The sequence below is a fragment of the Apus apus genome, chromosome 17 (assembly GCF_020740795.1).
Source record: "Apus apus isolate bApuApu2 chromosome 17, bApuApu2.pri.cur, whole genome shotgun sequence".
Lineage (NCBI taxonomy): Eukaryota > Metazoa > Chordata > Aves > Apodiformes > Apodidae > Apus > Apus apus.
In genome coordinates this window covers 9,311,196-9,338,626 of record NC_067298.1, presented here as the reverse complement: position 1 = coordinate 9,338,626, position 27,431 = coordinate 9,311,196, and the positions used below count along the sequence as shown (strand labels likewise).

General features: G+C 39.6%; 1 protein-coding gene across 3 annotated transcripts in view; it reads right to left on the bottom strand.

The window, feature by feature from the left end:
* Positions 1–6,053: 6,053 nt before the first annotated feature.
* HELZ (helicase with zinc finger) overlaps positions 6,054–27,431 on the bottom strand; it is an 84,390-nt gene continuing 63,012 nt past the window's right edge. For all 3 annotated transcript variants that reach the window (XM_051635255.1, XM_051635256.1, XM_051635257.1), the window contains 10 exons: positions 26,363–26,567; positions 22,398–22,449; positions 21,396–21,589; positions 18,699–18,909; positions 18,142–18,218; positions 17,390–17,960; positions 16,782–17,022; positions 15,089–15,602; positions 12,007–12,259; positions 6,054–8,890 (listed from right to left, as the gene is read on the bottom strand). In XM_051635255.1, the coding sequence (XP_051491215.1) occupies positions 8,559–8,890; positions 12,007–12,259; positions 15,089–15,602; positions 16,782–17,022; positions 17,390–17,960; positions 18,142–18,218; positions 18,699–18,909; positions 21,396–21,589; positions 22,398–22,449; positions 26,363–26,567 (2,650 nt within the window). In that variant the 3' untranslated portion in view covers positions 6,054–8,558. The remainder of the gene's footprint in view (positions 8,891–12,006; positions 12,260–15,088; positions 15,603–16,781; positions 17,023–17,389; positions 17,961–18,141; positions 18,219–18,698; positions 18,910–21,395; positions 21,590–22,397; positions 22,450–26,362; positions 26,568–27,431) is intronic.

Sequence of the window (27,431 nt, the reverse complement as noted above, 5' to 3'; positions counted from 1 at the left end):
GGGCTTCTTAAGAGCACCAGGCTCTGCTCACTGCTTACGTACCTCAAAATACCTCCAAGGTAGCTGCCAAGAAGGACTCAGAAACACTCAGGAGAGTCAGCCCCAAAAATACTCCAGAAATGCATCGCTGTTGATGCACATGTGAAGTGTTTGCCCAAGGGATCACTGGGGGGGATGCTGTGGAGGCAGAGCCCCCCAGTGCTCAGCCCCTATGGCACTGGGGGACCCCCAGTTGCTCTGGCCAAGCCCTTTGCACCATCACAGCCCCCCCAGCATCAAGAGGTGGGTCTCCTTTTTTCTCCTTTTTTTTACAGTTCAGTTTTCAGAACCTGCTCAGCGTTTCCCCCCAGTAGGAAGAAGTTCATGGCTCACACTGGAGTTTTTTCACCTGGGAAGTTAAAAAGCAGAAGAGGAAACTGATGTCTCCTTCCATCCATGCTGACCTGTCCACCATTCTAAAGAAAAACAGAATTCAGAACAGAAGAATTCCGATCATTTTAAAGAGAAACTATCACATGAATGACCTGACATGGTCAGATGTTCAAATATTTTAAGAAAGTGAGTAAGTTCATGCTGGTGCAACTCCAGACCCAGCCAGACTCAGGCACATCTCCATTTTCCATCAGCAGTGGCAGCAAGAACAGAAGACTTTTGTGAAGTTACATTAACATTTTTTTCAAGCTCTTTCAAGTCAAAAAGCACTACAAATAACACAGCTATTATGAAGTTTTGGAATAAAGCACTGATTGGTGCTCAGATCTGGGTACGAGCTGGGAACTCTGCCTCTCATCATGAAAGACTACTGCAAGTCTTCAAGTTGTCACTGAACAACCATAAACTCTGAAATGATTTTGAAATCCTATTTTTGGGTACAGAGCTGACATGGGTAATTTGCATTTTTATTGTTGAGGAAAACAGAGGGTAGTTTCTAGGGAGATCCTTTACACATGACAACAACAGAAAAGACAGTAGTTGGTGTAAGCCCTGAGGTGACTGACCCCAGGCTGGGACACACACAGCACAGACTGATCTGAGCAGAGCAGCTGGCAGGCACAGAGGCATCCCCACCTCAGCCACTATCATCAGCATGAGCTTACCTGGGTTGTGCAATGGGTTGAGATAAGTGAGGTCTGGGGACATGGGTCTAAGTTCATCACCCCATGAGTGTGGGTGGCACAACCTGAAGCCCTGGGAAGCCCTCTGCCTACACCTTTCTGAAGCACCATCCCTCTCCTGCACTGCTGCTTCTTTGACAAATTTCTCACTGGCTTTTTATCCTGATGGGCCAACTTGTTGCCCAGCCAAGGAGCTGCTGACTCCCCTTCATGACAGTCATGAGCAAGAACGTACATATTTCTGATACAGACCCTAGAAGGTCTAACCCATCCCACCTGTGCTCCAACTTGTGTCAGATTCCCAGTGAGCCCTGGGGTTTGGGCTGGATCCAGAGGTTTTACAGCCTCTCTGTGCTCCCTGTACTCCTGGGGCAGAGAACAGACACAGCTCACAGCAGTGAGACCTACAGCTCCTGGCAGCAGCTCCAGCAGCTGAGCCAGATGCCTCCTAAAGCTCTTACTTAAACTTGCTGAGCTTTATCATCTGTCTGCTGTAAGTTGAGAGGTTTTTTTCATCGTTCCCTGCTTTGTATGGTCCCTGAAAGACTGAGAAGCATGAGGATGACTTCATTTTCTTTTTCCAGACATTAAGAAATACTAATGGAGGACCCGTCCATTAAGCTGATCATTGGTATTCACAGTGGGAAAGGCACTGCTCTTACAGCAGGTTTGTTCTGCCATACCCCAGTCTCTTTGTCAAGGACCCAATAATGTGTTTTGAGAGAGTTAATAAAAGTAATAGGTCTTCATAAAGCAAAAATAATATAACATTGGGGAGGGAGCAGTAACCAGTTGGAGTCTTCATTCTCTCAGCTGAGCAAACAGCAGGGAACAGCCACCAAAACTTCAGGAATGTGCCATGAGAAATGTCCTCACTGGCAGGGAGCAAGCACAGCAGAATGAGGACAGGAACCTGGCTGCTACACACACAACAGGAGCACACAGGAGCTGGGGAGATGGGCTAAGAACCTAGAGGGAAACAGGAAGAGGGAAATTAATTCTCAGAACAAGTAATTCCCACTATGAAATCCGAAACATTGGTCCTGCCACTACCAGACCCATGGACACCTTTGGTCATGGATCCCCTGCCAGTTGCCATTCCATAAGCCAGCATCACTGCCCATCTCACCACAGTGAGATTTCTGTTGCCAAAATCTGCCCACCACACTGCAAAGCCCTGTGCTCAGACATGAAGCTTTTTGTTTATGTAAGAGCAAGATCTGCTGTTAGGCACCAGGCATGGAGAGAATCTGCTTCCCTTCTTTTTAAATGCTGTGTTGTGTGAATTTAATGTGCAGAAAAGGTGCCAGACTAACAACCCTGAAGAACAAAACTGCCTGTTTAGCAAGCAGCTAGCTGAGCTCTCAGCAGTTCTCTGCAAGAGGCACCACAGCAGCAACCCGGCCCCAGCCGGTTTTTAGCAACCATGGGGGCAGGGATGGGTGCATGGAGCAAGGGAAAGGGACAGAACTCTTGGTACAAACCCCTACTTTTCCTTCAGTCCATGCCTGAAAAGGACCAGCAGACATACAATGCTCAGGTGCCTGACCAGCCCAACACATTGTCTATAAAGGCATTGGCTGGCTGGCTTCCCTCCTTCCCTGATCCCTGTCCACTCTGTCACTTGCTTGGGGCCATCACCCCTTTCTCCTCCTTACTTTGACAACTGTGGAAATTATTTCCAGGTCTTTCAGATCTACGAATTTTTGAACCCCCACACCCCACAATGAGATCCTGTGCTGCAGAGGAGCGTGTTCTCTCCTGGGCTTGAGATCTCTTGAGAAACACACCCAAGACCAAGGACGAGATGCCTCTTGGTCACGCTACACCCTGCCAGCCCCAGGGAGGGCCTTGGAGACAAACACCAAACCCTTGTGCTCCCTCCAGCCAGACATCTGCATGCCAGGACCCTGACCCATGTGCAGAAACTTCTTTATAGCATAAACTTTATTTCCAATTTCATTTAAAACAAGCTTCTGCTTTCTGTGGTGGGACAGCGCTCCTTTAAATGTCATATTCTGTCTTCACTGCTGGAGTGTTGGGGTGCTCTGTACCAGACCCACAGCAACAGCATCTGTTTTAAAGGCATCTATTCAAATTACTTCCCCTTTCTACCATCACCAAGGGGCAAGAAAAGAGCATCACATCTTTGTTTTGACTGAAGTAGAGGACGAGATTGTTCTTGCTTTGTCATCCTTGATGGATGTTCTGGCTCCACTGAAGCCACTGAACATAAATTCAAGCCATACAGACATCACATATGCACACTCTGCATCTAGACACAGAGTGAGTCACTCTTCTGCTTTCTACAGACCAAGGGAACAACCTCTGATTTCTGGCCTACTTTCTTTTCCACAAAGCCAGCAGCACAAGCCTGGCTTGGCAGGGCTCACCCCTGGGTCTGTGCCCTCTACCACTGCTCCCACCAAGGACACCACGATGGCTTCAATAGCAGGTCTTGTGAAAGCCCTTCAGGAGGGAGCAAGTCTTACAGAAACTGGATTGACATCTTCTAACCAGTCCTGTACAATTCAGATCACAGAGCATTTTCTGTAATTTATTAGAAGCATATATTCATCCTTAATGAGCAAAAAACTTCTCAGCATTTCTCAACAGAAGTTGCGAAAAAAACCCACCTCGAACTGACATTTCCAGCATATTTGCTGAAAATCCTTTTACCTTACTTGAAAGAAAGAAAAGAATTTAGAATTATTCAGTCTTTGCTCCCTGACACAACTAACAAAAAGATACTGGTGCAAGCATTGCTGTACCAACAGAAATAGCCCATATTTCATGTCAAGGAGTATGGTGTGCAGAATTTCTATAGGCACCATAGATGATCACCATCTGTCTTGTCAAGTTAATTGTTTGCAGTTTTATAGGAAAAGCAGAAACTTAAAAAAACCTAACAAATGACATGAGCTGAATGATGATACAGGCAGAGCAGGAGCACCATGGGCTTATTGCTCTGGAAAGATGTGGATTCTGATATGGTAAAGTTCAGTCTGAAAAAGGAAATTTGGAGTGGTCAAACACACTGCTCCCAGTGCTACTGACAGGAGGGATATTACCCACATAGCAAAAGAACTGCTTAAAGAGCATGATCTCTGCAAAAAAAACCCCAAAAAACAAAAAACCCAAACAGCTGAACTTGACAAATCTGGGAACAAAACATTAATTAATCAATGTAGGAGAACAGTACTCTCAGGGTTTGGAAAGTTAATGGAAGCACTTCCATATTGCTAAGGGTCAGTCACGTCGTAGCCCATAGAATTAAGTAAAACAGTACAAACTATATGAGATGACAACTTCTAGGAGAAAATATGGATACAAGGGCTTTGGTTCCAGTTAGCCAGCTTTTCTAACAGCTCTTTGTTGTGGAAACACTTCAGGCTGCCATTTGGATAGCAGCTGAGCTATATAAAGGGTGAAGATTCAGGCTAGAGAGAACAGAGGGGGGCACTGTCCATACAACATGCTCTGGATTATGACAAGCTTGGCACTGCACAGACCCAAGAATGCATCCCAAGGTGGATCCAGCTGCACTTTAGTGTCCTACAGAGAAGGGAGACCAGCACCCAACAGGAGAGCCTACAGCAGCCACAGCCCCTCCAAAGTGAGCTGGGGACATACACCCAGGGCTCTGCTGACCCCGGGAGCAGCACAGCTCTCTCCAGAAACAGGCTGATGACTGCAGGCAGGAGAGGCATGACCAAGCCACATTCACACCCCACACCCTAACAAGGGTCACCCAGGACACCAAAGTGGTACTCTACTGTCAAAAGATGTAAATGTTATCTCAGGATCCATCTCCATGGTACCTCTGTGCTCACCAGAATGAGCAGCATCTCCTCCTGATTCTTTTCCTGACTGTGAGGTCAAGTTTGAAGCTTGTGGTTTCATAAGAACTTGGTCTCCAAAGATGCACAGGGAAACCTACCAGCTGCATTCAGTAAGTAGCTTTTTAGAGGGTAGAAGCTCTATTTCAAATGCAAAGAAAAGTTTAATTTTTTAGAGGTTAAATAATTTTTTTAAAATCTTTCTCTCACTTCTTCACTAGTTTTTAACACCACACTGACAACCTCCCATGAGACAGCCAGGTTTTTCACTTGAAAAAAAGAAAGAATGAGAATAAAACCAGAACTTATTCTTGATATTAAAGACAAGATTTCTAAATTTAGGCCTGGGTGATCTTGTCATTTACATTTTCCACAACAAGGGGGGTTTAATCCTGGACAAGGACCACAGGAATTGGCACTAACTGTGCTTTTAAGTGTGACATTTTAGCTAAAAAACAAGGCAAGGAGTCAAATACTGAGCTGGTGCATAGGCCCAAGCCTCCATTAATTTCCTCTGAATTGAAACGATTTATAAAAAACAAGAATCTAAACTCATTATTTTGAATTTTTACTGTAATTGCAACAGCTCCATATTTACAGTGCAGCCTGAACCAGTGCCCACTGGAGCCATCTGTAAGGCTTAATTTGATTTTAATAAGACTTAGATTAAAGACCTAGAAGAGTTTACAGTACAGTTTGGGGGTTTTCTAAGCAGCTGTCACTGCAATAAAAATTGGGTAATTTTGCTCTAAAAACAAAAATCCCACTCAGGCCTATATATGTGACATATAATGGCTAGAAAAGACATTTCAAACTAAATACATTTTTGAAAAAAAATAAGGAATGCAACTGATGCAACATTTCCAAAGCTGACAGTCAGAAGATCTCTACATTTCCATCCTCAAACTCCTGGGTGAGGGCACTTAGGAAAATGTAGAAACAAAACCATGAGGGATTTTCATAAAGTTAGAGAATTGAAATTGTAAGTCAGACAGAAAGTGCTCCTTTATCCTCGAGCATAGATAAAATGCCAGTGTAAAACAGAATAAAATGTGGCAGGATGAGACCATCTCCCCCTTAACTAATTGACAGATAGCAGTAAATTAACAAGTGATGTTTATTAGTTTAATATTCAAATATGGTGAACAGAATCAAAAGACTGCTCCATATAAATGAGTGATTTTGAAACCCCTGAAATTACAGTGCCGACTCGGCGACGTGAAGTGCATTGGAACCCTACCTCTCCTCTCCCATAGTCTTGCACATCTCATCAAGAACTCTTCACAGACCCTAACGTTCAGGCACACAGATTCCTCTTCTCTCCCAGCAGTGCCAGAGGCTCCCTTGAGGAGAACTGGCACAGCTCCCCTGAAAGAAAAAGACTGACACCGAGCGCGCGCCCGGCCCGTGCAGATCAGTGTCCCTGGGACCCATTTCTGCAGCCCTCAGCTCGGCAAAAACCCCCTTAAGGGGAGTTTTGCTAGATTCAAGGCAGCAGAATTTGGTCTCTACTCATTTTTGGATCCTCTTGGTTTGATGGCATATGCTGACGTGCTAAGCCTAGCTTGGCAGGGGCTTTCCCCACCCCCAGCATCTTCTGTTTGGTATAGACATTAGGAAATAAATTAAGGAGTTAGGCGTGCTTTTCTTTACAGCAAAAAGAAGGAAAAAGGTGTTCAGACTAAGTTTCTGAATCACAAACCAGCAAAGATTTATAATAAAAAAATTATACTGAGTTTAAATCAACCCCATTATATAAAGACCCTTGCCTTAAAACATGAAGTCAAATGCAAAAAAACCTGATTGTAACCAGAGCAAAAATCTGATTGAATACAGCAGCAGCCACTGCTCATTAGTAAGGTGTCCCATGGACAGCTGTACAAATCTGAAATTGCCCACACACAGCTCTGAAATTCTAATTCTTGTATGTTATAAGTGGAGGGATACTGCAACTACACCCAGCTCAGTCCCTGGAAAATATTTCCCAGATTTAAAGTTATTTCAAGTGTAAAAGGAGGACTATTTATCTAGAGAAACTAAACCCCCCCTTCCTCTGTTTCCCCAGCTTCAAAAGTACTAACAGTGTGCAAGACCAGAAATCTTGATGGACAAAGTTTCTCTTCTGAGTTTTCATTCACACTTGTTTCTTTAATTTTTAAATACCCCATCATTCATTATTTTTTGTCTCAGTTTGTATTCCTAAAGGGCCAGGTTTGTGGAGAACTTTGCAGAACTCGTAGCGATAGAAAACCTGGCAACCATTTCTCATCCCCAAAAGATTTAGACTGATTTGGATACAGCATTGACAAACATTAAATCTCTTCTTTAATGATGTTCCTCAAACAAAACAGTTAGCAAAATATCTGAATTTCCTTGTATAATGTCACATTTTAATGTAAACATCAAATAATGTACCAAAAGGTTTACTGGAAAAAAAAAAAAAAACCAAACCTTAAAGCGGCACAATTTTTATACCACTGGAGAAGGGGGAGGAAAAAGCCAGATTACAAACATTTACACATGCATAGTGGGGAAAAAAAAATAAAAATTAAACAAACAAACAAAAAAGTATTTTACTAAATTCACGCATTTTTTTTTTCTTTTAAAATAGTTATTAAATCTACTAAGCACCAACATACCTAAAAATTTCTTTTCAGCTTCATAATTCATTTAAAAAACCTATCAAATTAACTTTTCAAACAAGCTCATATTACCAGCTTGTCCAAAAATAAAATGTAGAGTGGTTTTTTTTTTTTGGTTTTTTTTTTGTTTGTGTTTTTTTTTTTTATTTTTTGTTTTATTTTTTGTTTTGTTTTTCTTTTTGTTTGTTTTTTTGTGTTTTTTTTTAATTATTATTATTGTTGTTTACTTTAAAGTATACCAATACTTTTTATCTGACTGTTTCCAAACAATGGCTTAGGTGTCTGGAAAGAATGCCTTTACTTTTATACCCTACAGTGGATGGAAAATACAATACCACATCATACAGAATCTAAAACTATAAAAGTCTGAGAATGCAGCATCCCTTCACAAAAAAGCTGATAAAACTGAAAGTATTTAGAAGATGCTGCACCTTTATTTAAAAAAAAAAAAAAAATTAAATGAATTTAAGCAGAAATAACATACATTTTTACATTAACTGGCCATTTCTGGTACAGAAACCCAGCATAGTATGCTAATGTTATTGAATAAATGTAAATGCTACTTACAATCTTCTTAAATACAATTTAGACAAACTTTTTTTTTTTTTTACACTTTTTTCTTTTTTCCTTTTTTTTTTTTTTTCCTTTTTAGAAATTGAACAGGTAACCTCTCAGCTGCTAGTTCAATGCAACATATAATTAACATTACACAAATGAAAAAATAACGTGTCTGTGTTTTCCTACAGAAAAGCTTCCAAAAAATCCGACCCACATCAAAAAAAAAAAGAATGGAATATAATTTTAAAAATGTTAGTTGCAAGTCTAGCAGCAAAGCAATTAAGTGAGGATATATTTACTAATATAAACAAAGGGAATATTTGCAACTACAGGTGAAGCCCCAACTATCTTAGATCTACTGACACAAATAAAAATTAAATTCTCTCTAAAAAAAAATAATCTGGTTATTTAAAATAGGAGTAAAAGCCATTGCTACCTGATGAACTACCTAGGCTAAGTTCCTGAAACAAAGACAAAGGGTCACTATTCTTTTTTGTCTGCTCAGGAGGAGGTTTGGGCTTTGGTGGAGCCCGCAGAGCACTTGCGTAGGACATGACAGGCTTGCTCCCACCAGCGTTCTGCTGGCTGCTGCTGTTGGACTCGACGATCTGCTTGTTGGGCATGAGAGGTGGGAACTGGCCGAGGTGTTGGAGCACGTTGTAGTTGAAGGAATTGGAGAGCTGGATGTTTTCGGCCTTCAGGTGTTCCTCTGGGGGCTTGACTGTCTTCGGTGGAGCTGCGAAAAGAGCACCCAGAGTTTGTGTAAGTGAACAGCTCTGCCTTGGGAAAGCTCTAGTAACCCCCCCAAGTACCGCAGGGTACCAAAACCACCTCTCCTGCTAATCTTCCCCATCACCAGCCCCTGTATTCAGTCACTCTTGGTCCTAGAAGATTTCCTAATTAAGTGCTCTAGCTTTGTTGCCAACCACTGGATCTTGTATTCTCCTGCCAGCAATGCCAAGACAACTGATGTCATGAACCACATTCTGCATGTTCATGGACCTACAGAGCATGGAACTTGCAGCCCTGCGCCAGTGGCTTTAGCAGCTGCACTGAGGGTAAGCTGCTTCAGAATGGGATATACTCTAATTTAAACACTTTATCCACTGAGACAGCGCAAAGACTATTTCATTCTTCTTGCTTCATAGCTTAATAGGCTAAAATTAAAATTTACAGCACCATATATAATTCATTCTCAAACAGCAATTCAGAGTCCTGAATACCAACCAACTAATCATTGGTATTTCAGTATGAATGCATTCCTGCTAATTGATATGTTCTTGCTCCACATTTAACAACTCCTATGACTACCAGAAAAAACAGTGCTTTAAACCATAGGTATAAAACTGCTTCCAAGTGAATTTCCTGAATCCTAATGCAGTATCTCACATTTGCCTGGAGAATGCTGCTGTCTTTAGAGAAGCTCTACACTGAAATGTAGGCATATACTCTGTCGAAAATAGCCTAGGAGCCAGGCAACAGATACATTGTGTGATTATTTCAATCTTTGTATGTTATTTTTAAAGTGCAGATACAAAAGTGTACCACCAAAGAAGTAAAATATTAGAAAAATATATCATTAAGCTGCTCACTGGAAGGGCCACACCGAGGCTTTTGGGTTTTGATAAAGTACCCAAAAAAACCCCACAAACCTCAACCTAACTTGTAGAAGAATGAATATGGAAGGAACATAAGCAAAACAGTTTAGCTAGGGTTGCTACAATTCCATAAAAAACCCCAGAACACAGCAAAAAAGCCTCCCAAAAATAACTACAGCACTCAAGAGAAGACAAGTAATGACAAGCTGGGCCAGAGGTGAAAGCTGTGTGTGGCAGAGGTGTCTAACTGAAGGAAATACATGAAATAAAAATATTAAGAACTTAAATTATTTTCTTTCTATCAACAGCAAAAAAAAAGCAATGCAAATCAAGCTCTCAAATTGCAAATTTGGAAAGTGCAATTCACAGCAGTTGTCCTTGCACTCCATAAATCCAGGCTGATATCACCAAATGCTTGTGTCCCTGCCATTCCTCATGTCCCGGGAATATAAGCCCTGGAATAGTCTGGTGTCAGGAGTCCTTGCTCTCAGGAAACCAGTAAAGGCACAGATCTAGTTCACAGCATCTCGTTCTCATGGATTTTTATTTCATGGATAAAAATCAATAGCAACCAGAAACACTGAAGTTATTGGCCATTAACCCTTAGCACTATAAAACACATTTGGGCTTTAAATATAATCATCATAGCCAGTGAGCTATAAATGCAGGAAAGCAAAGCAGCCATAAAAATTGAGATCTGTTTGCATCAACTATTAGACACCAGGCCATGCTGCATACGTATTTATTTATAAAACTGAAACCATACTTGACTACAACAAAAAATATTTTCCTAGCAGATGCAGATACTAATCAAAACTTGCTCCTTTCATTTAGGATTTATTACTTACAGCAAATGTACAGATATGGTGCCTTTTACATACACATATTTCCTCTGAGGATTTTACTCAAAAACATGTTCTCAACCTTTACATTTAAGCAAGGGAATGTGGTTATCAGCTGATCACTGTGTCATCTTGCTAAGGTTCCTGAGCTCCTATTAGATAACCAAAGCCTAGAGAGCAACTTCAGAGATGGATGCTACTCTTGCTGAGACATAATATCGTGCATTCACCTCCTTGATTTTCAGTAAAAATATAAATAGACTGAAGAGGTGCCCTGAGCTTGAAGCTTTGAACTTAGCACAAGAGACAATGCTGTAAATATGTTTTTGTAAAACACCATTTTCACAATTTGGAAATGAAAATGCACATTGGGAACTTAACTCTTGAGCACTGGCACTGATATAAACAGCTTTTATTCAGTTAGTCTACACTGCATGGTTCTACTTCATAATTACTATACTATGAAATTAAAAGATGTTTTAGGTTTATAAAATTTGACCAAATGGAATTAGATCTTTTAAGTGCAAGAAAATCACCTTTCTTTTTTTCCCCCCACATTAAGTGTTTTTCATATTCCCACTGAAAGATTGTTCATACTTCTATTAATTTTTTAAAAATTATTGTTGAAGATCCTTAAAGGAAAATCATGGAGGAGAAACTACTATCCTGATAATTTTGTTTTTCACAAGCATTAAAAATATTGAGAACAAAACAATAGCTGCAGTGCCCCAATCCTCCACTTGCAGCTTTTTTTATCACTGAAAAGTTAATTTATTTTCTCTCTACTAAATCAATCAGCACTGCTACTGCCACCAGGGAAGGCAGGTTCCAGTGTGATTCTTCCACGGTGAGAGTTTAAAATTCATCATTACTTTGATGAAGTACCAGAATTTACTAGGAAATATACTGAGATTACTAATTCAGTTGATGTTGTTTCTCCCCCAGACTGTAATATCAACAAGAAGTACCATTGCTCCTGGAAACAAATAATCTATCTTGCAATAAATCCCACCAGATACCTTAGCTCCTTTCAGCAAAACTCCGCTGCACTTGAAACCACTAGCAGAGAATATGAGGGTTTACTAGAACTTCTATGAGAAGACCAAGGAGCAGTTTGTTTTTTGTAAATAAAGAATACTCCCAGTGTTATTCTTAATAGATCAGTGCTGTACCAAAATGGTAACAAGATAGCAAGTTAATTAATCTAAACAAACCTTTATGTACTAAAGCAATGAGTACTTCAAAAATCTTTGCTTAAATTAGTTTTGAGATTTGAAGAGGTGGCAGAAAACATTTTGTGAAAAGAAAAATCACCCCAACCCTTTGATTGAGACTTGCTCACTCCAGCCCAAACAGCCTACTGAAGGGAGCAGGGAGAGAAGCAGAGAAGCAAAGATCAAGCCTGGACCTACCTAACAACTCCCGAGGTGGAACTGCTCTGTTGGCTCCATTGCATGGAATGTTTGGGTATGGGGCAGATGAGGAGGAGTTTACCCACAACTCAGGTGATGAATAGTTGAAGGATGACTGGTTACTGTGGTCCTGAAGCTCTTTACACTGACCAAGACTGTCTTGAGGAGTGTTTAATTCTTCAGAACAAGCCTGGACTGAACTAGAGGAAATTCTTCTTTGGTACAACGGCCTGCCTGGTCCTCTTGGTTCATACTGCAAACAGAAACACAAAACAAAAAAATACCTCTTGCTCCTTTCATTTAACTGCATGTATCATATACCATTTTTCTATCCAACTTTCTTCCCTGCAATGACTTATGGAAAAAAAAAAAAGGGTGGCGTGGAAGGGAAAGTCCTTTGCATTTAGAAAAAAACCCCACAAAACTAATGTATTTCAAGTTATATTTTGTGTATTGCGGCCACTGATCATGTATTTTAATCACACAGAACAGACACAGAATTTTAAAAGAGGTGCAAAGAGCATTAACTGAGATTGCTTAATTCTTGTCAACCTTTATATCTTGCACTCCTGCATGGGAGATGTATCACAGGGTGAGGAGAAAGATATTCAGCACTTACAAAGGAAGCACAGGAAGATACACAGAAAGAGCAAGAGATGATGTCCAGTTACAATGTAGAGAGAGAAAAAATGGCTTTTGGTTACCAAATGACTTGTGTAGCAGGATTTGGGGAAGCATGATACATTTGTATACTGAATTTTGGATATGTACACACAAAACAAATGCTCTGGAGAAGTGTGTGCCCAGGAGAAATTATGCAAAGAATTTTATCTGAAACCACAGAAATCACTTGCTTCTATAAACCCTGTAGACGAAAGTGGCAGGAGCTCTGTTAATCAACCTGGTGGCTCCAAGAACTCAAATTTAAAGACTCTCAAAACTTTCAACCCTCAAAACTTTCTCAAGATTCAAAGCAAGTCTGTTGTATTACAACTTGATTTTTAAGATTAAATGCGGTATTTGCTTCCTTCTGCATTATACTAACAAGAGTACAAATAACAGAAGCCATAAAACAAAATCTGTATTTGGTAAAGGTAAAAAGTAAACACGATTATGAAATGCATTAAAAATTAGCTAAATAAACATCAAGTAACTTGCTTGCAATGCCCCAATATTATTATTATACTGTCCACAAAAAACAGAGTACATGAAAGAAAACTGATATCTCATTGCAGCTGCCACACTACTATGATGTATCCGTGGAAAAGCACTTACAATAGCCTGCCTCTCTGCTCTCTGGAGGATATTCCTTAACAACAACTACCCAAAATTCAGAGGTTACTGCCTGAATCACACCCAATAAGCATACTTTTTATTGAGTTTAACAGGCAATTTGGGTAAGCAATCAGGAAGTTAGCAAAGTTCTGGACACTTGCAAGTACAGGACCAGACAGAATAACTTAAGTATTCCCTTTGATATGCAGTTCAAATCTGGTTTGACTAAATAGATGCAAAAGCTTTCAACTATCAAGTCAATGAACAGTTTTATAAGTAGTGATTGAGAAAACAGCTTAGTAAGGATAGCAAAAATCCCTAGATACCTGCCTTGTATGAGGGACATCTGCTAAAAATACATACAAAAGTGCATTTTTATTTGTCTAGTCAGTCCTACCTACCAGCTGAACTAGCAGTGCAGGAAACTTTACATGCAAGTCTCTGTCTTCTAACACTTTCACTGCATTTGGCATTTCTGCCACATATTTTGAAAGGAAGAAAAAATAAGAACTAAACTGAACTTGCACTAATTACATAAAGGCTCACTCTATTTGTCTTCAGATAGCAGGAGCTGTCACAAACTCTGCAGGAATATTTATTAGTTTATTACTGCTGAAAAGCTATTGTTCCTACGTCCCACTGCATGGACAGCATTAACTGCTGTCAAAAGGTATTAGATTTTATACAAGGTGGTGTGGCTTAACAGACCGAGACAGAATTCTTAAATGCCTATGAAACCAAACCTTGCTACAGCTCTAGCTGGGCCCGAGGACTCCATTAGCCTCCTTGGGTCTGTGTAAGACACAAATTTATAAATTGCACTGGAATTCAATTTTTGTTCTTTTGCTCAGGCACATAAAACTAAATATTTTCTATTTTCAGAAGTCAAAAGACAATGAAATGTGTATTATGTGGGATAGGGATGAGCAGGGATACCTCCATGCAGTCTGTAAAAACCTTGGCAGATATGCCTCTCAGAACAAGCCACTTAACTCTCTGTACAAATATTGGATTACATGTAGGCAGTGCAAGATTATCTGAGAATATTAATTCTGACATTCCTGGAATACAATCTGGCTCCAGCATACTCCAAGTCTGCATATCATACACCCCTCAGCACTCCAGATTCCAACAAGGATTAAAGACTCCTGTTCAAAACGTGACCTGCCCTAACTGTATGTGCTTGCATAGCCTGCATCCCATAACACACACCCTCAGAGTCCAGAATAAAATAAGATTGAGAGGGACAGAGCCTCCCTGCTGAGGCAGAGTTTGTGCTGGATACTGCTGTACTGATGATTCCCAACACTCTGAGCCCTCAAAATACACAGGATGGCTTTCCATAGAATTAGCTCAGGCCAGGTGGGATTTATTAAATAAGGTTTTGTAAAACAAATGCACTGCTCTGGTGTCAAGCCTGTATGAAAAGTAACTCAACCGTATTCATAGTGTAATATTGAGCCAACTGACTAGCTGATTAAAGCTGTCTTTCCAGAAAGTCATTTCATGAGTTTGCACCTGGGGTGTGGTTAATTTGCACTGCAGATAAATGACATGCAATAATAGAGCAATGATTGCAAGAAAACTCTGAGTAACATTCAAAAAGCCCAGACCTCCCGTTTAGTAGAGAAAATGTTGTACCTGCAGCGATGAGAACCGCAAATACACACAGGGTGAACTGAGAAGCCACAGAGGAAATTTTTACCTCGCAGGAATTCCTACACATATTTTGCATTCATGACCACTTCCAAATATAATGCAATATTAAAATGACACAACTATTGCATAGGCAGACAAAAGAGCCTACCTCTTCTAAGCTGTGGAGCGAAGAAGCAGATACTGCTCGAGATGTGAGTGGATGAAATGGCTCCTGACCAACTGCATGCTGATGATTCTGTATTTGTATAAAAGGGTTTTGTTGTGACCTATGGGGCAATGGAGGTATACCATAATGAAAGCCCTGCCCCATAAGGTGATTCTGCTGTAGGTTAGCAAAAGTCCATGATCCATCAGGTTGCAGGTATTTCAAGGGAGATGGGGTTATATGTTCAGAGGGCATTGAGAAAGGGGGGTTGTATATTTGGGGTAAATGCTGCTGAAATGCTGGATTACTGGGTATTTCAATGTCTCTGTTGTTTTCAGTGAAGTTAGGAAAGTGACCACTGTGGTTAGAGTTGCAGGAAGGAGAGGGGAGTGCTGGTGGGCTTCTGGGCTGAACTTGTCTGTATTGCAACAGTCTTGACTGGGGGGGTGGCATTTCAGCTAAGTCCCGACTTTCACTTGGATCACGGTGTGACAGTTCTCTGAGCAAATCCTGGAACCTGTATTGACAGAATAAATGTATCAAGAGAAAGAAAAAATGTTTTGCTGAAATCCCACTCTTTTTGAGGTTGAGAGCACTCAAGTCACAAAATACTGAATTTAAATATACTGAATTTAAATATACTCATCTTCACACACACTTCACATCTTCACACCCTAACTTCAAAGGCTGTGAGCAATCAGAAATTAGGCACAAGAGGATTAATTGGATGAAATACCTACCTGAATCATCTCAAAGTTTTAATAACTCTTGAGATTTCCTTTTCAGTCAGAAGGATCAATATTTGTTATCTTTTAAGAGATAACTAAGGTAAGGATTTCCTGCTGTACTATACAAGGTAAAAAACTTCACATAGTTAAAATTCAACCCCTTAAAAGGCAAAAAACAAAACAATGAAGGATTCCCCTCACTTGTACAACATACTTCCAAACTTCATCAAAAGGTCAAGAACATTCAATTCAGCACCTCACAGTCAGATAAGAGAGCAACTTTGAGGCTTTATCATGGCTGTAACAAACCAGATGGAAAATAAAGCATAGTGGGAGATGACAGTAAAGAGAGGCAATTTAAAAATCCAGCCTTTACAATTATACATGATTTAAGCTGATGACCACTGGAACCATTTTTCTGTTTATGCTCAACAGCTTCCTTTCTTGCCCTCTAATGCTCCATCTCAAATATAAGCTTTTTTGTTGTTGGCTTTTTTTTCTGTATCTGCTTTAAAAGCAAATGCTTTTTGAAAAGGAAGAAAAGTTTGGATTTCATTGGGAGCAGTGGTTGGGGAGGGGTCAGTTTGTTTCTTTTCAAGCACATAAATCAGTCTGCTAATTCAATTTCAAGAATTTACAAGTTAAATATGCCTCAACTACACTCAGACATCTCTGTTATAAACACAAGGCTGTTACTCTCTATCCATTCCTTATTCCATAAATACAACACTGAAAACCTCCATAAAAGTATTTTTTCCACTACAGCTTTACTACCCAATATACTAACAGAATAAAGCATAACACACAATAAAAGCATAGTTGTAAGTCAGCCTGCCAACTATTTTAACCTTCATAATAACAGCAGCAAAAAGCAATACCTTCAAGTGTCTTGCACTTGATTACAATGTTACAGAGAGGTGCCCACTGCTCAATTTTACACAAGCTCTGATGACTCAGTAAACAAATACCTTGAATATGTTGCCTCTGTTTCATCTTCTGTATTACTGGCAAGTTTCCAGTTTGCCCTAACTTGCTGCTGTTGATGCAATCCAATTGGTTGCTGAGGAAGATGTGGTAGATGAGGATGGTGATGGTGTTGATATGGAATAGTGCCTTGACTGAGATAGGCATTATGTTCATTCCATTGCTGTAACCTGGCTTGTTGTTGCTGCCTTATTGTTTCCAAAGCTACATTTCCATGCATACGATCTATAAAAATAGTTTTAAAAAAAATATTTATCTAATGCCCCTTTTTAAAGATCTTTATGTCAGAAAAAAAAAAAGAATACTTTTTTATACAGTATATTCCAGGGCCTATTATATACTAACTGCATTGCAGTGTATAACCTGGTTATTTAACTCATATGGAAAATCATATAAACATGAATCTTCTAATAAAGTGCTGAATATTCAGACATGCCTCAAGCAGCAAATTATGCTCAATGACATTACTTATGGAACCCAACAATGACCCAATTCAGAGCAATGTGCCCGAAAAGGTAAATACCTCCTTCATTTTCACTTCAATGTAGTTATAATTGCACACTCTGAATTTAAATAAAGGAAAGTCACCTACCTAAAGTGTCCCCTAAGGGAATTCCTGATGGATTCTCTTCAATGAAGTTGTTCAAGTGGGTTGGCAGAACAGGGTTGTGCTGTGCAATAGGTCTCAGAGGGTTATTGACTTCTTGTAACATAGGTGGGGGGTGTTGTTCTGAAATCACAGCATCTACAGCAGGAGAATGTGGTCGGTGGGGAATTGGATTATTAAAAAAAGATTGGCTGGGGCCTGCCTGGTAAGCAGGGGAGAGCTGTGAAGGTTGTGGAGGCTGCTGATTCAAATTATTATGCTGCTGAACTACCTGGCTTTGCTGGGGTGGCATTTGGTTTTGTTGTTCAGGCAAATGATTTTGTTGTTGACCTAAAAGGTTTTGCTGCTGTTGCAGGGGATATGGCTGCCTTGGTATTTGTGACACATGCTGGAAGTGGCGATTGGGAACTGCATACTGGGAATGGGGAGGGGTGAGATGGAGGTTCAGCTGCCTGGGGTTCAGATTATCTTTGCGATGGAATTTAGCATTAGAGTAGCCACCCCCACCGGAGCGGGACTCGGGGCTTCTGCTCTGAGAACTGGCTTCCAAGTCCACCTGGAAACAAGAGAGGGAAAAAACTTGGAACATTCACATTCAAGGAAAACACAAAAAAACCCCACGTCAGTAATGAATACACGCATTAAAAGATGGAATGTTCATTTAAAAACAAACCAAACAACAACAGCAAAATCAAACCCACCAAGAAATCCACCAAAAAACCCAAAGATAAACCCACCTGCTTGGATTCCACAGGTTTCTTCTCAGGTGTTCGAATTTTACCAATTTCAGGTCCAGCAGTGTTTTCACTTTTGCCTAAAAACATTTCAGAAATTAATTCATTATTTTCAATGGGAAAATTATTATTTTGAGAGGGCTTTTCCCAGACACAGGAAAATTTAGACTTATTAGTATCGCACTTACAACAGCACAGATGTTTAATATAATTTGCCCAAATACCACTTTTCCTTTAATCTCTGCACTTTGTTCATTAATCATCACCAGGTTGCTCTTCCAACTTAATTATAACTAACATCAGCAGTAGTTACCACTGGACTGCACAACACAGACCAATTATACCCTCAAGCATACACTCCAGCTTTGATTACTTCCTCCTCTGAATCTCATAATATCTTACTCTATTTGTAATAGCAAATCACAGGGCATTTCCCCAATTCTGTAGATCCCTCTGTTTCACTTAGGAGAGAAGGAAAAATATCCTTCTCACAGAACCCTATTTAAAGCACAAACTCCCTCAAAACAAAACAAATTTGCAATGTAATTTCAACAACTAACCATTTCGACTTTGTTCATGTTGCTCCTTCTCTTGATGCTGAAGCTGCTGCTGTTGTCCTATGCTAACTGGTGAGTGATGCCCCAGGCCATAAGGTATAGGAGACCCACGCCCATGTGCCTGTAACAGGTTCATATTATATGCCATAGCTGCTTGATGAGTAATGATTCGAGGGTCAACTGCAAACCTACTCTGATACCCCGTCCATGGTACCTACATAATTGGAAAAAAAAAAAAAATTAAAAAATAAATGCAATCTGTTAAGGCTCGTTAAAGGAAGTAAAGTAACACGCACTCTGCCATGACATCAGGAACAAGCAGTTTTCCATACATCAGGTGCCCTGACACACTAGCACACAACTACAGGAGGTGCTGGAAAGGGCGAGAGCTAAGGGCAGGCCTAGCAGCAGGGGGCAAAGAGCAAAGATGCTGCAGGATTCACAGAATCATAGAATGGTTTGGGTTGGAAGGGACCTTAAGATACCTAGTTCCAACTCTCCTGCAAAGGCAGGGACACCTGCAGGTTTCGGTATCAAAACTCATTCTTGTTTCACTGGTTTCAAAATTCAGAGAGAAAAACCTGATACATAAATTGTATTTAAATAAATATTACATAGATCTCTTATCTAAATAAACAGGAGTGGGTGAAGTTCAAGAAAACAACAAGCCCTTTCTCCTGGTAGTTTAAAGAGACACTGAGCTGTGTCTCAGGGGGGAAAACACAGAGAGAAGCTGCTAACCTGAGGAGTTCTTTATGGGCCTTTTACCACCCAGTGCTGCCATCTCGTAGGAGCAGGCACAACCTCTGCACTCACAGACACTTGGTGCAGTTAACAGGACTAGTGGTAAAATAAGAGACTCTCCACATGTTAAGAATGACAGGGCCACTCCAAAGGGTCTAAGCTACATGACACGTGGGTTGCAGATCATCTTCCTAAATATCTGAAGTAAAATCCACCTCCTGAAAGCACGTAAAGAAGTCAGGAATTTTTACAACATTTCAGATTTTATTCCTAAAAGGAATGCAAAAGAAGACAGCCCTGGATCTTGTTATTTCAATCTCGCCCTGTTGGGAATTTATTAAAAGGAGGAAAATGTATAAATCAGAGGAGAGTGCAGGGAAAGTAATAATCAAAAGCCCAGGCAGCAGCCTTTACTGATGACAGCAGACAACGTCCTCATGTTTTTACCTGGGATATGTAAAGTGCCTTGAACAAAGCAAAGAGATCACTTCATCTCATGTGAACACAAACATATTTTACTTCAGTCCCTACTTATTTTAAATGTAACAACTTTCAAGTAATTCCTTTTTTAAATTAGTATTTGCCCTTGAAATGTGCACTTTGAACTTTAGCTTTAGGCTACTACTGCATCTGTACAGTTTCAAATCATCTCCAACAAGCCTCTTTTTAAAAGCAGCTGTCTCATTAGTACCTCAGTCTTCTCACTTAATTATTTAAAAAAATCTACCCTCTGGGAATGTGAACTCAAAATGCTTATTTTGAATGTGTTTCTTTTGATTGGAAATATATAAAATATATTAACATTGGACCAGTAAGATAGAACTTTTAAAATTATCTTGGTTTGATATTAATACAACGTGAGCAAGCATGACAAAGACACAGCTGCCAGCCTTCTCATTGCATTTAAATTTATCCATCAAAAGCAGGTTTCTAGTAAGCTAGGAAAAAGGAAAATTCCTTGATCTAGCAAAGAAACCAATGCCTAGCTGCTAGCTGATCTGAAACACACAACAGAACCTAGAGTTTCTACAGCAAGTCCCCTACAGAGTTTCCATAACCTAAATTACACTGGAGGACTTGGAGAATTATTCAAAAACAAATTAACTGCATGTCAGTGTTGATGCATGATGAATGGAGTTAAACACATGTGAGTCCCATGTCCTGTATGTCTTCAGGAGTTGTAACAAACATGTTATTCCACAACTCTGAGCCTCTGTTCTTTCCTCCCCACTCTCCTCCTGGAATATGTGAACACGGAGGTTAAAAATTATGCAGAAACTGCTTCTTCAATTCATGTAAGTTTTGGTGAGATGGTTTTATTTGTAATGCAAAATTCCATACATAAATGTTGCCTAAAAGAGCTGATTAGGAGTCTTCATTGTGTTCTCAAATGTCGTTAAGGGAAAGGATTGGAGAGGAAACTGGTTTGCTATCAGGTTCTGGAAGAGGAAAACATCCCATTATGCTTATTTTTCTTATCACTTCACTTCAGACACCTTGCACTGCAGACATCCAGAGCTGGTAATTTAAACTGCATGAAGCCAGTGAAGAGAAGCAAGCTTTGTCTGAACTGTCTATGTCTCTAAAATTATTAAGAACTGGACTGTGCAGTTAATTCAGATGAAGGTATCTCAGGTCAGATGAGACAGATCCCACTGGTGTGCCTAAACCTAGAGCTGAGAAAATACACCGAATTCCATGAATATGAAATTGCTTTTAGGCTGCCTGGAGTTACTTGTGGGAGCAATGGTTTTGGGTCCTCATTTTCTGGTGGTCCTCCACAGCCACTCCTAGAGTCAGCTAAGCCCCCATATTTGAAATAAAGCACTGAAAAAGCTTGCAAAACATTCACTAACTGATTTTGTTGTTAATTTTTATACATACAGCAATTGAGAGGTAAAAAAAAAAACAACAAAACAAAACCCAAAAAATTAAAAATAGAAAATTAATTCTTACAGGCAAAGGCACAGACATGACCATATTTCCTCCATAGACAGCAGGTACATAGAGAATACTTGTCCCAGTGTGTGGATCTATCCTTTGAACAGGACTTGGAGATTTCCCCAGATTGGGGTGAGGTCCCAGAGGAGGAGGGGGAGGAGTATATGCTCGGATAGGATTTCCAATTAGAACAGAAGGATTGGGCTGAACTGAAAAGAAAGGGGAAAAATACATATTCACACATACAAAAACCCCAAAATATATACACAAAAAGAATATTAAGACTTTCTTTTTTCTTCTTAATAGCATCTATCTTCACAAATTACATGTGCAACTCTCTAACAGCACAGGTCTGATACACTAAGAAAAAGAACTAATCAAATTCTGTATCTCATTTCAAAAATCTGTAAAGGCAGAAAATACAGGTTGAGATGTAGAGAAATAGGTAGCTGGTAACTGCATTCATGAAAGAATGCCCCAAACCAATTCAATATGCTGACAGTCAAATTAGCTGTTAAATACTGCATTAAAAACTAGAACCAGGCTCCTTTCTTTAGCAGGGAAGACAAGCTGTAAAGCTTTTTTAACTTAATAACAAAATTAATAAGCTGTTGCATGCTCTCTTGCAAAAATGTATCAGTAATATCTGGATATATGGCAGCAGGTACATCATAAATGTGCAGGCAATACAGTGTCCTAACTCTTCCAATGCAAATACACTGCTACAGTGTTGTACATTATGAATTTCAAACACTGCCAGTTTTAAGAGGCTAACAACAATGGTGTGTTAAGGCTCTAAAGTCAGTGTGCACAACAGCTATAAAGAGATAGCCCTGGGAACACCTAATGTCCACTTGACTGTCTATAATGCATTTCCCAAACGCACACACAAAGTAAATGGCTTTCAGATAGAGAACAGACCAGGCAATCAATTTATGTCAAATTACTATCAACTTCACTGAAGCAAAATCAGTGTGAGCTCAGAGGAATTCCTTCAGGGACAGCAGAGACACTTACCAATTCCATCAGGTGGGAAATGGTCATTCTGGTTATGATGATGGACCTTGCCCTTTAAAGGGAAAAAAAGTAACAGTAATGCCTTGCATTCATATGAAAACTAAAGCTTTTTATTTCAACTGAATATTATGATTAAATACAAAATAAAAGTTTGAAAGTAGTTAGCCCAGCATTCTATTCTTACACATTGAACTGTCCAGTTCCATCACATAGCTAGGAATTCATGCAGTTGGACATTAAATACCACTAATTCAATTAACCAGTGGGTCATTACCAGTCCCTCTATGAATACTCTCTCCCAGGGCCTGTTTTCAGATGAAAAGGAGAGTTCCAGCAAGCCACTTTGAGCTTCCTTTCTCACAATTTTATTTCCCATCATCTCACTTCTTTTAGGAGCAGAACCCAGCACTAACCTAACCTCTCAGTACTTCTCTTCCATGAGAGCTCTAGGTGGAAACATGATCCATTTTCTCCTCCAGGTTTCAACTCAAGAACCTTGGAGACAAAGCAGCTGCCAGTAGTTTTCCTCAATTGCTGGTCCAACCTCATTAGACATTGCCTCCTACCCCATCTCATGTACCTGCCTCTGGACTTTGGCCCCTCAAGTGACTGCTCCCCCAAAGTACAATAGAGTCAAGAACCAGAGTACTCAGGGGAAACTACTTTTCCTTGTGACTTGTACGTTAGAAAATGAGGTTAACAGAACTGAGTTATCCCTCCTACATGCTTCTGAGTTTACAGCATCAACCAACTAGTTAATATTCATAAACTGTGAGCACAGATTCAAATGCCAGAATGCTCTGAAGTCTTTTGCAGAGTAAGAATACTTTACTTAATCTGGGCCTAAGTGCATACACCAATTTAAAACAAATCTAAAACCTCTTTGATGTTGCAAAACTTTCTCTGCCCAAGAGATAAGTCTAGGCAGTTTTCCAGCAGTCTGAGCAAATTAGTCAGGGTACAAAGACAGGTTGTTTGACAATGTTGACTCATGCATAAACCAGATTAAAGAACTGGTCGCAGAATTTTCCTTGTCTTAAAAAATGACTTATTGAAAAATAAAATAATAATTGCTTTTCATTGCAGTACTTAAAACAAAACTGTTTATTCACTAAAGAGAGAAAGATGTAATTTTAAAATGTAGAGGAGCCCTAATCCCTCACAGTTAGTACAAGGCATTTCTGTATCTGTTATGCTCTCAGTTAAGACTCAAACTGTATGTGCACAAGTAACAAATATCTGTTCTACCTAACATACTGGTATTTTATAGGTGCCATATTTTTAAAACTGAAATAGCAAGTAATTTTACCAGTTTGTAAGAAAAGCTGTCCTGCTGAACAGCATGGAGCTGTATCAGATTGGTAAAGATAAGTCAACTGGGGCCATTTGGAAGTTGGAGAAAGGAGGTGCTGGCTTTCTTTTCTTTGTTTACTTTTCTTTTTAGTAGTTTGAATGATAATAATTTATTGATGACTTAACCATTATCATTTCTCAAAGACTTACAGATCAAGGTTAATTTCCATACCCATCTACAGAACACCTAAACCTACACTGTAACTGATGGCAACTGAGAGCATAAATACACACTGACTTGTCCCTAAAAATTTCCTCCAACTTCAGAGTATACAAACCACCAAGATTTAGGTGACTTCAGGCAGTTAACAGCCTTGTCACTCCTACCATCTTTTTTCAGTCAACAGACAGGAGAAGAGAGCATTCTCCAGAGACTTACATCAGACCTGTGGTCCTCTTTGACTGTACAAAACATCTAGGACAACGATGCATCCCAACCAAGTGCCTGAATCCAGGCTGAGAAGCTGGAGCACAGACAGTGAGTGCAAGGTAGGCAGAGTTGTAAAATTCAGAGCCTAATTTACTGTACACTAACTACACTGCAGGAAGCCCCGAGTTCTGAAAATCTCCCATTTCCACACCACCACCTTTAATACAAATAAATAGCAAAGAGGCTTTTAACACCCTTAGACAAATCCAAGAGCAATTCTGCTGAACAAGAAGGCGCCATTTTTACAAAATCCCTTTTCACTGCAGTGTGGAAAACAAGCCCTGAACTTCACAGATGCCCAGAAACTCACCACAAAACAGTGCATCAGAGGCTGGTTTTGCTACAAAAAACACCCGCACTACATTTTTAATCTTTCATCTTTTAATGTTAAATATTGTACTTAGGAAGACTAAAATAAGCAAAGCCAACCATCTGCTTTTAAAATGTGAGCAAAGGGAAATGTATCACTTATCACAGCCATATTCTGTGTGTTTGAGTATTACCTGCTTGCTTTACTTCTGTTACTGCACATGCTAGCTGTCAGTTGTATGCAGAGGGAAGAGATTTTATTACAATTATGATATAGGTGGTTAAAACACTGCAGATCTTAAGCTGCAAATACAGTGCTGGCAGTTTGAAAGTGTCTCTTCTGATTTCTACAGCACAAGTGCTGTTTACTAACAAACTGGGGAAAAAAAAATAAACAGAACAGTCTATTCACAAGACTCTCACTTCCCACACCCCACCCCTCTGTTTTTTTTAATGTGCTATACCTGCATTTTCAAATACTTTTCTTTCATTTTAGGAAACAAAAAATACTAATACTGATGCTCTGTTATTACAGGAAATGCATTTAAGGCTGTAGGACTTGTGAAAAATCATTCTGAAGCAATGACTTTTTTAAGACAACAATTTTTTAATTTACAGTTTTCTGTAAGCCTGGTGCTGTGACACATGCCTAGATGCTTTAGCAATCTGGTGTTTGTTTCAGAAAGTAATGCATCTTGATGAAGAAACCAAATGTTCTCACTTACAAACTCTCTTTTGGAAAGGACTGCCAAAGGGAAGGCTTTCCTTTTTGTACTGTTAAAGTCAAAAAAACCTGTCATAAAAATTTAATTTAAACAATACAGCCTGCAACAAAAATGCAAAACTATGGACAATTCCTTCTTATACAACAGAATTCATCACACAGCAGACAAACTGCATATTAGTTGCATCTCTAAACACAATTTAATTAAGTTATAACTCACATGATTTTGAAATAAACTACAAAGAACTATTAAAATACAATCGATGACTAATACATGAGCCCCCAAAAAAGCTCCAAAACATAGTGTTATTCTTTACCATCCTAAGGAAGCTATGTATTTTCATCAGCCCTTTACCTGTTTTTATAAAAGCAGCTCATAATATTACCACTGAGTGGTGATTTCATCTCTCTGCTAATGCAATCTCGACTTCTGAAGGATATGACCAGTGAGCTAACCTAGGCAATACACTGTTCTACAATGTTTTAATTAAATCACACAATTACCTTGCTTAATTCCCTGAATTTTAAAATGTGATTTTTAGATCAAACCAAATCACTTTTGGCTATTATTTTATTTCCTTATACTCCCTGACATTGTCTATACCGACTTGTTTCTCAGGATAGAGTCAGAGCACAAGCTGCCTGGGAGAGGCACTGCCTCTTGTGCAGGGGGTTTAATTTGGCTTATTTTTGAATACTGAGGCCAAGATCATAGAACCACAGAATGGTTTGGGTTGGAGGAGACCCTAAAGATCATCTAGTTCCAATCCCCTTGCATGGGCAGGAACACCTCCCACTAGATGAGGCTGTTCAAAGTCCCATCCCAACTGGCCTTAAACCCTTCCAGGGATGAGGAATGTTGAAGCAGGGTCACTGTAACACAGTCAATAAACATGCTGGAGTAACCCAAGGCATACACTTCAGTAAGGAAACAAGGCTTGGACAACCCCAAGCTATATTGCTGAATGCTACACAAACCTAGAGCTTTCCCTTGAAAATGCTGAGGTTCCCTCTGGAATCTGCATTTATATCTGATTGCACTGATGCCATTTTAGAACAACACCTTGTTTCTTAAACCTTTAACATCATTCCTCAAAAGGCATTTCTACATTCACTTTGTGACAAAATTCATCATCAGTAAAACTTTACCTTTGGTGGTGACTGCTGCTGTTTGGTGGTGTTTGCTGAATGTTGATGCCGAAGAGCTCGGGGGATAAACTCTGGAGCCAGTGGGTTCAACACATAAGTCTTCTTTAACTCCAAAGCTTCCAACTGAGCTTTGATCTGTTCAAATGTGATACCGTGGAGACTTTCATTCTCATGACATAGGGCAATAAACCTTTCCCAAAATTTCCTATAGAAACAATTTTTAGAAACAACAAAGAGTAAGACTCGATGGCTACTGTTAAAATCAACACAGATTTAACAGAAGTGTGTGGCATCTTTCTTTTTCCTGAATGCTCATTTTACACATCAAGTCATCCATCCTGCAACCTGATCTGTGCATCTGAACCCCCCAGCATAATGCAAAGCTCCACAGTCACATGAAGACATATGGATCTGTCCACACACAGCAGATCACAGCACTAGGTGGCTATCACAATTAATAGTAATGTCACGGACACATCTAACTTGGATTTTTTTTCCAAGAGGACCAAATACAGTGAACACAATGCTTAATATATAGATAGATTCTTAGTCCCAAAAGATGCCAAGAAGATTCTATTAATTTAGGCAGATCATTCAATTCCAGTGTCACAAATACCAAAGTTGAGATAGAGCCTCAAAACTACTCATGAAACACTGCAGAGTCACGTGAAGATAAACATGCCAGGGGTATCTACAGGGCCTTTGAGAAAACAAGTGGAAAACAAGAGCATAAATTTTACTTCATGTCAGATATTTCTAGAACATATAGAGAAGAAACTTGAAGCCAGAAAAACAACCATCAGATGACACATGATTTTTTCTAAGAAAATTCTGTTTCCAGCTTTTTGGAGGGTGGAGGGATTATTTAAACCATGTAATAAAACAACATTCCTACCTGTCTTCTGCCTTCTCATGACATATCTTTCTATTGCTTATAAAAAAGTCTTTCCATTTTTAACATCCACAGCAGGATCTATACAAAAAATGTTATACTTATGATGATTTTTTTAACCTCAAAGGAACTTTATGGGTGAAGTTACTTAAGCTTTAAAAAGACTTAAATAAATGA